Source organism: Miniopterus schreibersii (genome assembly GCF_964146895.1).
Source record: "Miniopterus schreibersii genome assembly, chromosome: 3".
Classification (NCBI taxonomy): Eukaryota; Metazoa; Chordata; class Mammalia; order Chiroptera; family Miniopteridae; genus Miniopterus; species Miniopterus schreibersii.
Window position 1 is genome coordinate 89,962,596 of NC_138103.1, and position 13,630 is coordinate 89,976,225.

General features: G+C 36.7%; 1 protein-coding gene across 3 annotated transcripts in view; it reads right to left on the reverse strand.

Moving 5' to 3' along the window:
• Nucleotides 1-13,630, reverse strand: part of CDH10 (cadherin 10) — a 126,741-nt gene that overhangs the window by 9,057 nt on the left and 104,054 nt on the right. For all 3 annotated transcript variants that reach the window (XM_081132220.1, XM_081132222.1, XM_081132221.1), the window contains 4 exons: nucleotides 12,404-12,591; nucleotides 10,781-11,034; nucleotides 6,595-6,731; nucleotides 1,575-1,696 (listed from right to left, as the gene is read on the reverse strand). In XM_081132220.1, coding sequence (XP_080988346.1) covers nucleotides 1,575-1,696; nucleotides 6,595-6,731; nucleotides 10,781-11,034; nucleotides 12,404-12,591 — 701 coding nt within the window. The remainder of the gene's footprint in view (nucleotides 1-1,574; nucleotides 1,697-6,594; nucleotides 6,732-10,780; nucleotides 11,035-12,403; nucleotides 12,592-13,630) is intronic.

Genomic DNA, 13,630 nt, shown 5'->3' on the forward strand with positions numbered 1-13,630 from the left:
TAGAGTCCCATGATTGGGTATATAACGGTTTAGTTTAAACAACCATTTTTCAGCCTATGAGACCAAAATGACATCTAACAAACTAGTCTTATTAAAAATTACTGCCATGAGAGGCTCTTGCATGTGCAAATTTATTCATCATGTTTTTCCTATCATGTTTGTCAAACAGACTACCTTTTTATTAAAATCATCTTTGATTTGGTTATATTTGTCTTCAGTATGTCAACTGGTGTTTAAAAGTCCAAAAACAAAGTTACTGAGCCAGATAAAAAAAAGAAATAAGGGAAATAAACAAACACAACCTCTTATTTTGGATAATTCAAATATACTTGGAAATAAGTGTTTATAATGACTCAAATGCTCTGAAAAGATATCTCTGGAAAATCAAATAAAATAACCATAGACGAAGCAGTGCATGCGGCTGTTGCAAGTTTGGTATTGCATCTTTTAGACAAAAAGCTTCAACTTATATCATGGAAGCCTGGCAAGCAGAGGACTATTTGGAATGGTATTTTTAGGGCACACACAGTTTCATTAAGAAGTAGGTCGGAAGCAGCTAAGTCACTTAAATATTCCAAATTAAACATCTCCATAATATTTTCAAATAAAAAAAATGAATCCTATTGCAACAGTTTTACCATTTCAAACAACAGACAGGCTATTGAATTCCTGTTACAGTCTTCAGCAGGAAGGATCTGAGTTATTGCACAGTGTAATTTGCATAAAAATGTAACAATCACATTGATGTTTATAAAGAGCATTCAATGATGTCAAAACACCATACAGTTTTATGATGGCTCCCCTTTCCTTAGTAAAACAAATTCGATTCCCAATTATTATGTATAACAGGCAGCTTCCTCCTGTGGAGATAGCACTCAAACCAATTAAGAGCATTTCTTTCAGCCATAAACGCTGGAGCTTTGCAAACAAAACGAGTCCACTGAGGAAAAGACTTAAAGAGTTACAGACAAGGCTGTGGAGGAAGAATGTTTAAAAGACGAAAACCGAGGCACTAAGCAGTTTCTGTGTTGCTCTAACGATGCAATGCAAGTGTAAAGGTGGGGAGCGAATGGGCCGCCCCACTTTGAAACTCTGAAATCGTGTTTGCATACGCTGAAATACTGACGGGATGTTCTGCAGGTCCCATGTATTTGTCTGTGGCTTTCCCAAGTTTTATTCCCCATCTCTCTATTGGTTATCAATATTTATCAAATGGCACAGGCAAGATGTTTCCTTGGTTTTGTTTTTTTGTTTGTTTGGTCTTTTGTCTGTTTTCATTTTTGAAAGTTTAAAACTGTAAAGTTATTTATTCTTACACCTAAACTCTTGTGGCAACAATAAAATCTTATATACATTAGAAATTTACAACGATACATGGAACTTGTTATACTGTTATTTATAACATCTTCGACCTTAAAAACACCAGCATACGTTTGTTTGTGTGTTTTTAATTATATTACTGTGACTTTCTGAGTGTCATCTTCCTTTTCTCATTCCTCTCAAGATTGGGGAAAGAAAATATTTAACCATGCAGCTAAAATTTTCCTGTGCTTTTAAGTCCTACGAGTCCTCACCTGCCCTGGCCTGGCATTTTCACATACAAAAGTGTCGTAGAACACAGCAAATTGTGGGGCGTTGTCATTAACATCCAAAATTCTCACATAAACAGCCACACGTGTCATCTCTTTGGGATTGTCTAGAAAAGGGAAAGAAAAAGTTTGTTTAGGAAGACACAGTTTGCACCAGATTTACTTTATATGAGCATCTGTGGATATTAAGTGCTCACACACAAATAAGCATCTTGGCAATTCCACTAACATAATGGGCAAATGCAATAAAGATAGTTACTAAGAGCCTAATTAAGTAGTCATGAATTCAGTTATTATTGGGCTCAAGCGTACTATTATTTTGGAAAATATTTTTTAAAAGCACAATCCAGTGTAATTGAGTTCATATTTGTGTCCTTAGTGTTCAAATATATATAAAACAAGAACAAATATTTAATAAAGCTTTGTTATGCAACTTTATATTACTTAATCTTTCCTGATTTTTTTGGATGAAGAAGTAGTTTTTAATAAAGTAGTAACTTGCCCAAAGTCATTAGCTCCTAAGTGGTAGCTGTTTTATTAGAACTTACACGCTGACTACTTTTATCACTATAATGTATTCCAACAGCTACTCTCGACTCTCCTTTTGGAAATTTCTATATATGGCTACTAATTTTACAAATGGGATAGAAATTTACAATGAAATTTATTTTATTAGTATAATTATTACTAGTACTATTTCAACAATCCAGGCACGATTCTATGTAACAAAATTAGCTCAATAATAACATATAGTATACTTATGATTTTCGCCCCACAAATGCTAAAATCAAGAGCATCAAAGTTTTCACATAAAAACATGAATTTCAAAGAGTTCCGACTGGTAAAACAGAAATGTCTATTAAGCTTACTTAACCTCGGAAAACAACCCAGGAACAATCACAATTACATTAACTTTACTATAGATTTTTGTAGGCACTTGAGCTGATTGGTATCTGAGAGTGTTTTGACATTTTAAATTCAGGCTATATTCATCAGCATTCGCGATATCGAAATCTCAGCCTTTGGACATAGCTCAGCTTCTGTGTGAACTTTGCTGAACTCACGCAGAAGATCAATATAAAAAGAGAAAGAAGACAATGAACCACAAACAAAGCAAAGCCCACACGCGAAGAGCAGCTCAGCTGGGGGGCGGCAGCAATCTCACTGGATGGCCACCCACAGGGGCTGGGATAGTATCAGTGACCCTTGTGGAATTTATCTAATTTTATTTGAATACTTTTTAGATACAAGGGTAAAACACTGTCCCATGCAAATAGGGAGCGGGTCACTAGTCACAAGAACTGATTTCTTCTTTCTCTCCATGTACTTACAATGTCACTAAAATAAAGAGGCCGAGCTTTTGCAAACTATTGTGTAAGAACTGACTGCTCAGCAGGGACATTCAAAGGCTGAAGTAGTAGGAAGGCAGGAGGAATCTAAATCCTTTTAGAAATGTGTTTACCTTTCTTTCGTCTACTCAAAAGGAACATTCCAGTGCCTGCTGTCTTGAACACTTCAGGCTTCCCTCAGTCTTCCCGGCCCACGCGTGCCCAGCTCTCAGGTTGTGGTTTCATGCTTGCAAATCCATTCTATCTGTTTCTGCACATTGCAAATCTATTCTATCTGTTTCTGCACATTGCAAATCTATATCTGTTTCTGCACATTGCAAATCTATATCTGTTTCTGCACATTGCAAATCTATTCTATCTGTTTCTGCACATTGCTCACGTCTGTGTGCGGGGCGACCAGAGTTCAGACCCTGGGGTCCAGGTCAACTGCTTGGATTCCCGAGTCTACGGCTCCCTCCCTGTGCTACTCTGGTCAATGCACTCCCTCTCTCTCCTGCCTCAGTTTACTCAACAGGAATCAACGCAGAACTTCTTACAGAAGTTATTTGAAAAATTAGATGAGTTCATGCGTGGAAACTTCTGATCCAAGTATCAGTGTGCTGGTGCTGACTGTTGATATTAAGGTCGCCTTTATTGTCAAGGTTGTGTCTTCACTTCCCTACACCACTTAGGCGCTTTTGTTCTCTCTCCACACAACAGAAACCTGTTAACTGGCTTTCCTACAGCTCACACGGGTCTGAAGAGGGGCAGGTGCGGGAGAAGCGGAGAGAGCGGGAAAAGGCCCTTCTGCTCCCCTCCGACCCGGACCATCTGCTACCAGCCGGAGCCGCACAGCGTTCACCGAGGCATGGCCCCTCACTACCGAAAGTTACTTGGAGAAGAGTGGGATGGTGCGATTTGTCCGTATTTTCCAGAACATGCTCTTTAACCTACTTACATAGTTAGTGGGCATAAGCAACATGTTTCCTTTCAGTATAAAGTCTTGACATAAAAATAACTCTTTGGTGAGTAGCAATTCACTTTCTAACTATGCCACAGAGTCAAGAGAGAGAGAAAAGTCTCATATCAAACAACTGCGCGGTTAGTCCCTTCTCCAACAATCGTATGGAGCGATTCTCTGGGCTCCTTACAAATAACTCAGGCTTTTCCAATGAAAAGCTCAATCCACAGGGACAAACATGATTTATAAAGCATCGAGCCTGGAGTCATCTATTCAAAAAACAGTGCTTGCACTGATCTTTTTTACTGGCAGATGCTGCAGCCTATTGTATAAATAAAAGTCTTATAAAGCATTCCAAGAAAGCATCGTGCTGAATACTGGCTGACACGTATTTACCACCTGAGTCCCTCTCAGCCATCACGGCAAAGTCTATTGTAGCAAGAAAGTAGCAGCAGCCAAGACTCTTAAAATTATGTCCAAAGATGAATCTGGGCCTATGTATCCACAGGCTTTCCTACCTCCCAGAAGAGAACATTAAATCATTATCTAGAAATCTCAGGCTTTAGAGAGATGTATCTTTCCTACCTGCTTAGGGCAGGAATGTCCACTAATAAGGAGCTAGGTTAGGTATGGATTCAGTCTTTCAGCATAAACTTTGTTTGACCTTCCTCAAGACGTACTGCAGTGGTTATAGTTACATTTTCAGATGTGGTGGAGGAACTCTTAGGTCTCTACAGTGATGTGTCCCACAATCCCTGATTGTGACATTAATTTTTGATTTTCTATTCTTCACATGGCATTTAAAATGATTTTTAAAAGAAGAAACAGATAATTTATTCATGGTATACTGCGCTGAATAATTACCTGAAGTAGTACTCGCCCTATGATGGGCTATAATGCTGTGGGATGTAGAATTAAAATGTTAGAGGCAGGGCTTGGAAATACACTGGTAAGAAGTGCACTTATATGTCGTCCTGCCCCGCTTAGGGCTCGGTGTATGCCATGGTTACCATAAACCATGTTTAAAATCTAGCGAAAACAATTTCCTGTTGCTGTTTCCCTCTTACCCTCATTCCCATTAATAACCGGAATGGCATAATGGGCCTTGGCCGCTTGTGGTTTGGCAGGTGGACATTCCCAGCAGTCACTCCATGGGCTGATTCACTTAAGGGGCAAGAAATAGGCTTAGTTTTTAAAAAGAAGAATGTGATTCGTTTCGCTTTTTACAGAATTGTAATTACTTCAATTAGCTTTAGAAGTTAAATTCCTGGAAGTATCTGAAATGGAAAGTGCATGTCTAGCTCACTGGCTTGAATAAGGATCTTGAATCCACAGAGAGCCCAAACAACCACGGTTCTGGAATGGCCAGATTGGACCCTGTTGGGCACTTCTAACCATGGTGATAGGGAGACAGATACAGAAATAAGAGTTTTCTTAGAAAGAAAAACTAAAAAAATCTTCTGTGAGCCTTAAAAGGCTCAGCCATTTATATCTCACTATGGAAACTTTGGATAGTCATGTTAACTCATATTTCAGAGCCAGATTTAAGGAGGAAGTTGAATCTATTACTTTATCTTGAGGCTTTGAGTTCGTTGCTGATGATCTGTCTAGCTTATTTCCATACTTCTGAGACTCTTGGCATTCAGCCCCAAGGTTCTGCCTTCCAAATCCTGGAATGGATACTTCGAATACCTTGACCTCAATACGTGTTTGCGGATTCAGCTTGCTACTTCAGATATAGAATTTACAGGCTTAGATTTTCACAATGATTCAGTGCTAATTAATGTGTCTTTTTAAGAAGTTAAGGAGTTGCCCTGCTCCATGTACATCACCATACAGGAATTAGAGACCATGAGCAGGTTTGCATGTGTGGACAGGGCCGGCTTCACGGGCAGGAGCAATTGTAAAAGGTCTCACATGCAGAAGGCCACAAGCTTGCTTTAATGCTCTGCTTTTGCCATGTTAAATTTCTTAATCATTTTTAACAAGAGGCCTGACCATTTCGATTTATAATGGGCTCCCCAAATTATGTTGCCAGTCCTAATTGTATGGCAAGAACTTTTGCTATTCGAGACAGATGCGGTGTTGAAACCTGGCTCTGCCTGCTATTAGTTGGATGAAATTTTGTAAATTAGGTACAGAGTTAAGTATTTGATCTAGAAACAAAATGATTGGTTTCAAATCCTGGTTTTACTACTTCTGGCCCTGTGGTTGAGGCAAGTTACTAAAACCCTTGAAACCTTATTTCCTTCTCTAATAAGGTCAATAAAAATATTAGTGAGAGAAAATTAATTTAAAATTCTTAGACTGATACCTGGCACAAAGTGTTTGTTAGCTATTATTACAGTTACTTTGGTTTCCTTATTTGTAAAAAGATAGTAATAGTATCACCTACCTGCATTTTTGTTGTTAAAATTCAATGATATACATCCAGCATTTAGCACAGATTCTAATTCATAGTGTCCATGAACAAATCTAATACATATTATTTTCCCAAGACTATTTTTAGTTAGTTAATATAAAATGTATATTTATCTAGACCCACAGCTATCACTCAGTATATATAAAAACAAATGAAAAAAATATATAGGTATTGAGAAGCATGTGAAAACCTTAGGTTAAAATATATGTGTGCAATGAAAAGAAATTATTTTTAATATAAAATAAAAACTAAAAAAATATATGTTAAATATTATACACATAAAATTCATCTTACTCATTTCAGCAGCTATAATGGTAAGATTGTGCCATTGAGAGAGTTCACGGTCAAGTGGCTTTGATATATAAAGGGATCCATTTCCAGAATGTATATTAAAGATCCTGTCAAGGTCAGTATGGCGATCCAAGGAAAATCTGAACATAGAGTGACAAGAAAAATACAGGGCAGTGCTATTGATGGTTTGTAGTATTAAATGGTAAAATGCAAAGACATATCTGTAGGGATATAAAATATTTTCAGGAATGTACATAGTAGCAATCTAGAATGCAGATTATTTTATCAATTTCACACACACACACACACACACACACACACGCGCGCGCGCGCACCTCTTCTCAAGGCATGAGTTGGCAATTTGTTCGGCATTCAAATTCCAGTCTTTTAAATTTTGTTATTATCATGATCTATTTCCATATTCAACTGACCTTGATGTATTTTCTGACAAAACATCTGGTATTACATATGGTTCTATTATCAACTGACTTTACCTAGTTATTGAGAACTCTATTGAGGAATTACTATAAGGATCTAATGCAACAAGTCATTCCCAGAAGCAAAGTCTTTTTCTTAGTAAATTGGAGACAATGTTAGTTTCCTCAGAATTAGTAGGTCACCAATTTTTGATGGTATTTACTAGCTTCATGGTATCATACCTGTGCAGCTTCAGTTTCTTGTCCAAATGTGTCAACTTATATACATAAATGCATAACCCATGGATACAGACAATAGTGTGGAGAAGGCCTTGGGGGAGAGGGGAGCAGGTGCGGGGTGGATGGGGTCAATGGGGAGGTAAAGGGGACATCTGTAATACTTTCAACAATAGCGATAAATTTTTTGAAAAAGAAAAATGTATACATTTTAACCAGAGATGATTTGAAAATAAAAATGTTTGGGATAGAAATTTTTCTACATTTGTATCAAATAAAGTCTTACTATATGTATAAAAAAAGAATTATTCTGCAAATTGATTAAATACATTGTATTGGATATCATTCTAGAGCCAAATACCAGGTTTTCAGCTGAGGTTTAAAACAGCTGTAAACCTCAGCCATTGCTGCCACTTCACAAACATGGTGGTTTACAAATGTTTCATAGTTCCTGATATAGCAAGCATAAATACCCAAGTTATATTTTATGCTCCTTATTAAAAAACAAAGAAAACAAAGCCAAACAAAGATGACAAGACTGGGAGTAACACTGAGTTATGGTATATGTCTTCCTAAGCCACAACTCATTTATTTTAAGGAAAAATATGTGAAATGTTATTTTTAAAGTCTGTTTTGTGAGTAATAATACAAAATAATTAAGAAGTGCCATAAAACTCTTCCAAAATTTTGTATTTCCAAAAATCAACTGAAATTTATTTAAATCTGTTCTAAACAAAATATACCAGTAATTTATAAATCTCCTTAATAAACTCTACCTCTTTCTATTAACATAATATGAATTCAGTTTTGTATTCAAACTACACATCTTTCCATTCACAGATAAAGCAAGTCACTGTATTTTTATAGAATTCACAAATTCTATACCAAGTTGACAAAATTCTTTTACATCTGAAAGACTCAACATAAATTATTTCCTCCTTGCTTGGAGTGTTCCATTATTACCTGAAGCAGAAGCTATCTGTCCCCTTCTAGTATGAAGTACCTTTTACCACTCATCCCTGTCATTTACCACCCTGCAGAAGGAATTCATCTCATACAGGAAATCAAACATGAAAACACCAAGCATCTTACTTGGAGTCTAGTAGGCACTCAAGGAATATCATTTCTCATGCTGCATCATCTTCCTTAACAAACTGAAAACTCCTTGAGGGAGACGTTAATATGTGACATGCTGATCCACAAATATTAGTTAAATGAAAGAGAGGATGACTGAATTCTTTGGCATTTTGGCAAATGATAAGGTTCCTTATTTTAATAAAAATATGACATGAAGTTACAATATGCAAGTCAATGTAAAATATAATTGTGTTTGCCAAATCCATTTATGCGTGTTTGTCTTAATTATTTTTTGTAGTTTAGTTTAAAGGAATAATGACAAAATATAAAGGATTAGGTGAAATTACCTTGAAGATGTAGGGACCCCAGTTCTTGTTCAAACTTGGTATAATTATATTTTTCAATGATCTATTGGCAAATTGTGTGTTAACTTGCATTCTCCTTTTTAAAACCATTTCCAAAACACACATTTTGAGTAAATCACTTTGATTACTGCATCCAGATCCACAACATGCGACAATTTATAACATGCTCAATATTATCCATCCCATAATTACATTGCATTAGTAAAGCCACTTTATTTCTTTAAAGAAATATTTTTTAACCTACATGGTCTATCAAGGGTAACATCCAAGAATGTTCACTTGCATTTTCTAAATCATGGTAGCACAAATTCAAATACACAACCACCTTCATGGTATAGACTCTGTCATTAATACTCAATTCAGGTATTTGTTCTATTGCACATGGTGTACATAATGGATTCTTTTCTCTTGGCCCTAATACTTGCATCCTGATTAAACATATTATTTTTTGTTTCAAAAGTCCACAGTCATATTTTGACATAAAATCATCAGTCTACAGGAAGATAAAAAATCTATTTCATTGTACGGAGAAATCTCTCTCTCCTTTTTTTAAATCCTCACTCCAGGATATTTTTTCCATTGATTTCTAGTGAGTGGGAGGAAGGGAGAGAGAGAGGGAGAAACATCAATTGGTTGCCTCCTGCATAGGCCTCGGTCAGGATCGAACCTGCAAATGAGGTAACATGCCCTTGACCAGAAATCAAACCTCAACCTTTCTGTTGGAGGGATGACACTCTAACCACTGAGCGTTAATGGCCAGGGCAAGGAATATCTTTATGTTTCCAGTTAACAATGCAACTAGATTTAAATTGAACTCTTTTAAAAATAATATATTTCTTTCTTTTCTTTTTTTTTTTTTAAAAAAAGGTCATTTTAAAATCAGGAACACAGAGCACAGCCTATTAAAGTCAGTTGGGAGTTATGCCAAGAAAATGCTGGGTAAGTATTTAATGAGGAAAATTAAATGTGTACGTTGGTTACCTAAAACCTTTAAAGGGAAAAAAAAAATTCCAAAGAATGCAGCAATTTCAATGAAGATAAATGGCTTGGAGAAGAGGCATTTATGGGAAGCTGATGCTGGCAGATGGGAGCGCTACGTGATTACCATGTGCACAGTTCTCCCGCCAGCATGTAACCTGTGATGCTGCGTGCGAACAGGAGGAAATGTTTAGGTAAGTTACATAAATTAAATAGCAATTTTAATATATATATAAATGTGACTTCACTGAAGATACTGCAGAATCTACAGAAGGTTTAACTCTAAGTCGAGTGAGAGTCGCATGGCACGTAAATTAGAGGCTCTCTAGACCCCACTGCTGCATCCTTCGAGCGCAAAGAATGGTGCACTTGGAAACTGCCCGACTGTTTGAACTCCTGCTCGGCTGGTCCACAGGGGACAAGGGGCAGGCAAATCAGCCTGCTGAGAATTAGGGAAACAAATGAGTCCAAAATACATGATAGACCCACAGTTTAAAGGGAGCAGTCATTCTGATGCTGAGTATTGTATATAGATATCTGTATTTCTTTAAAATGATATAGTGAAAACTGAGTCTTTCACATTTTTCTGCATTTATCCTGTCTCATATGTTTCCAGGCTGCCATTTACTCTTATCTTTCTGGAATATTCTAATGTTTTTTGATAAAGCCAAAACAACCACCAGAAGACACTTCCTTTTTGATGGCAGGAGTCTGGGGGAGTTTCTATACCATAATGTAACCGCACGGAAACACTTATTTTTTTTAACTGTTAATGCTGCTCAATCTCACATATTATCTGAGAACCTGAAAGCACAAATAAAGTGATTTGTAAATGTGCATTGTAAATATACAGAAGAAATAGTAAAATAATGTCCTTTATCTATACCAAGGATCAGAATAACAAATTCCTTACAGAGACAGGCAGATGACACATGACAAGTTTCAGGCTCAAGGGCACGATCAGCACCAAAGCGAATATGAAACGTGTGCCTGTTCTGCCCCAAAAGAAAGACCCTCTTATCTAATTAGAGGCATTACATGCTTTAAATAGAATTTCCTGACCTCCCTATTTACTGGAATTCTTTTTCCTTTCATCTTAAACACAGGCATGCTTACCTAATGGGGCTAGAAGTGGAATCCGGGTCCCTTGCCATTACAGTTCCAATGATGGTGCCCACTTCAATATCTTCATGAACCTCGAACAGATAGGAGGATCTGCTAAACACGGGAGGTTCGTCCGCATCTTCTATAGAGATTTTTACAATGGTTGTATCTTTAAAGGGCCCCAGGTAATAAAAACGTGGGTCCACGTGGGTATTCTCTGCTTCCACCTTCAGAGTGTAAAGTCTTCGGCTCTCATAGTCAAGTGGCTGTATAAAAACAACCAACCATGAAATGCGAGTGAGGCAAACTGGATTCGATGTTTCTTCCAGGTTACAGCATGATTTTGAAAACCTGACTGAGCTCTAAGTTGTCCATTAACTGTACATAAATATAGTAAAAATAACATGATATTTACATATCAATAAGATTCAGTTTTACTTTTTAATCTATTCCATGTGTGATACTTTAGAACATAAGAAAGTGAAATTTTAAATCTTGGAAAAATTAGAAAGGATTAGAACCTAAGATGGTGACTCATTACAAAAAAGGGGCTGATGGATCGTGTGTGTGCGCGCTGAGGATTTAGCTACTGCTAATTTTTTCGAAGGAAAAATTCAGTTATATTTTTAAATTTATGCTGTGATATTTCCATTCAGTTTAATGGGCTCCCAGTACTTTACGAAATTTTGAAGACTAATGTAAAACTTTCAATAGTTGTATGAGATTCCACTTGCCATGGCTATTACTTCCCAGTCATGAAAAGTACCAAGAAAGCTGTTTTCCCCTTCGGGGGGTACTATCCGTGGTTTGTAAGCGGTTGTGTACCTTGGGCCACACAACAGAACCTCAGGATAGTTTTGTGATTAACCAGTGCTTAGGTGGTTACTTTATGCATAGATTGTTCAGGATATTTCATTGGGACCTAAATTTTACTGTGCCTTACTTTTTTCCCTATAATAGATGGTACTGACTCTATAATAAAAAAAACTAGTTACCTTTAAACCATATTCATAAGCATATGTTAACAGAAAAGTTTAATTTATGTAGCAAAAGGAGAAATGTGAACAATTAAATAATCTTCCAATCCATGCTATCTCTTTTTATTAGCAGTTCTAATTATTATTGCATACATCTGGATAGATAGTATGTTACTTTTTTGTGCCTCCAACTGTGATAACATATTGCCATTATTAGCTATTAACTGTTTTATTTAAGAAAACAATGGTATTATGGAAGCCTTTTATTAATGTGGCTCAGAAATATAATCACACATACAGGGTGGAGCAAAAGTAAGATTACATTTGTGAGTACATGAAATATAGGGTTTATTCTTGTATTATTATTTATTAATTACTGTGTTATTTTCCCATATGAACTGTAAATCTACTTTCCCCCACCCTGTATATTATCCTGCCTTGTAAATTTTGTGAAACCTCAGGTCTCATGTTTCAGTGAAGAAAACATTTGGTCAAAATATCCAAAATCTTTTGCTTTGTGTTTCTCAGACTATGCACAATATAAATTCTATTTGACCATGACAGTGAATTTTCTTAATGGCTGATGCACGAATGGAAAGTACGTATTGAAATCTCTACTTTCTACAGCCAGATGCTTATTTATGCTGAAGCAGTGCACCTTTTTCACAGTGATGATGCCTTCCTGTGTGTCCTTCTCAGTTATGATGTCAAACATGTCAGTCCCATCACCATCAATAATTCGGTATTCGACTTCAGCGTTTTTTCCAGTGTCAGCATCAGTTGCTTTTACACTCCCAACGGCTGTACCAACTGGGGAGGATTCAAGTACTCGAAGATGGATGGTGTCTGCAAAGAAGAAAGAAAATGAGAGAGAGATAGAGAGAGAGAGATTTCCCAATAGAATATTCAAAGGTAAATGTGCTATGAGAGAACATTATAAATCTTAAACGCTGCATTAGATGTTAACTGATTAACAAGTTGAATACACATAATAAGATAGTATTAAGTTAAAGTCTAAGGACAGAAAAAGTAGAAATTTAGTGTATTTGTTCATGCATATTGTGAATAGCAAGTACCAACCTCTGACTGTATTAGCAATTCTGGTTTTAAAAATAGGCAGTTTGCTTTCTTTGCATTTGCACAGATAACTAGACACATCAGCTTTGAGTGCAGATATGTACCTATGTGTGTGTGTGCAGCCATAACAAATTACAGAATAAGCAGTGAATATTTATATTTAATTGTTTTCCCTCTGTTGTGTTTAGTTATATACTACACAGTTTGCTTCTGCTGCCAAGCAGAACTTTACAAAATTCCAAGAAATCAGCTGCAATGGGGAGCAATCCTATTTCTATTTGTGACAGAAGAAACAAAGGATAGTTTGGGAGAAAGACAAAGATGCCCTTCACAGTGTCAATATAAAAACACTAAATTATGACAAACTCCCCTCCATTCCAGAGCCAAACAAGAATTTATCGAAGCCCCTGGTGCCCATAGATGTGTCTCCAGCTTGAACAACCTCTACTGCTAATGAGATTTATGTTTTAGCTCTTGATCATAAACTGGATGTTACTGACAGATTAAGAGACCCGAAGCACCCTTCTGATTATAGCAGCTTCTTGCTCATAAACCTTAAGTAATTCTCCTTAACACGCATAATAAAGTCTAGAACACTTGAGTATTCATGCTCTTGCCAGACTATATCTTTCCCAGTGTATTTTCCCTCCGTCACTTACATGAAAGCTTTGCACCAACATGGACTTTTCTAAGTTTTCCTGTCAAAGCTTAATTTCCTACACCTCTCTTTATTTTTAGACAGAGTGGTAGGGAGGGTGAGAGGGGCAGAGAGGAGGGGGAGACATTGATTGGCCGCCTCCTGCACGCA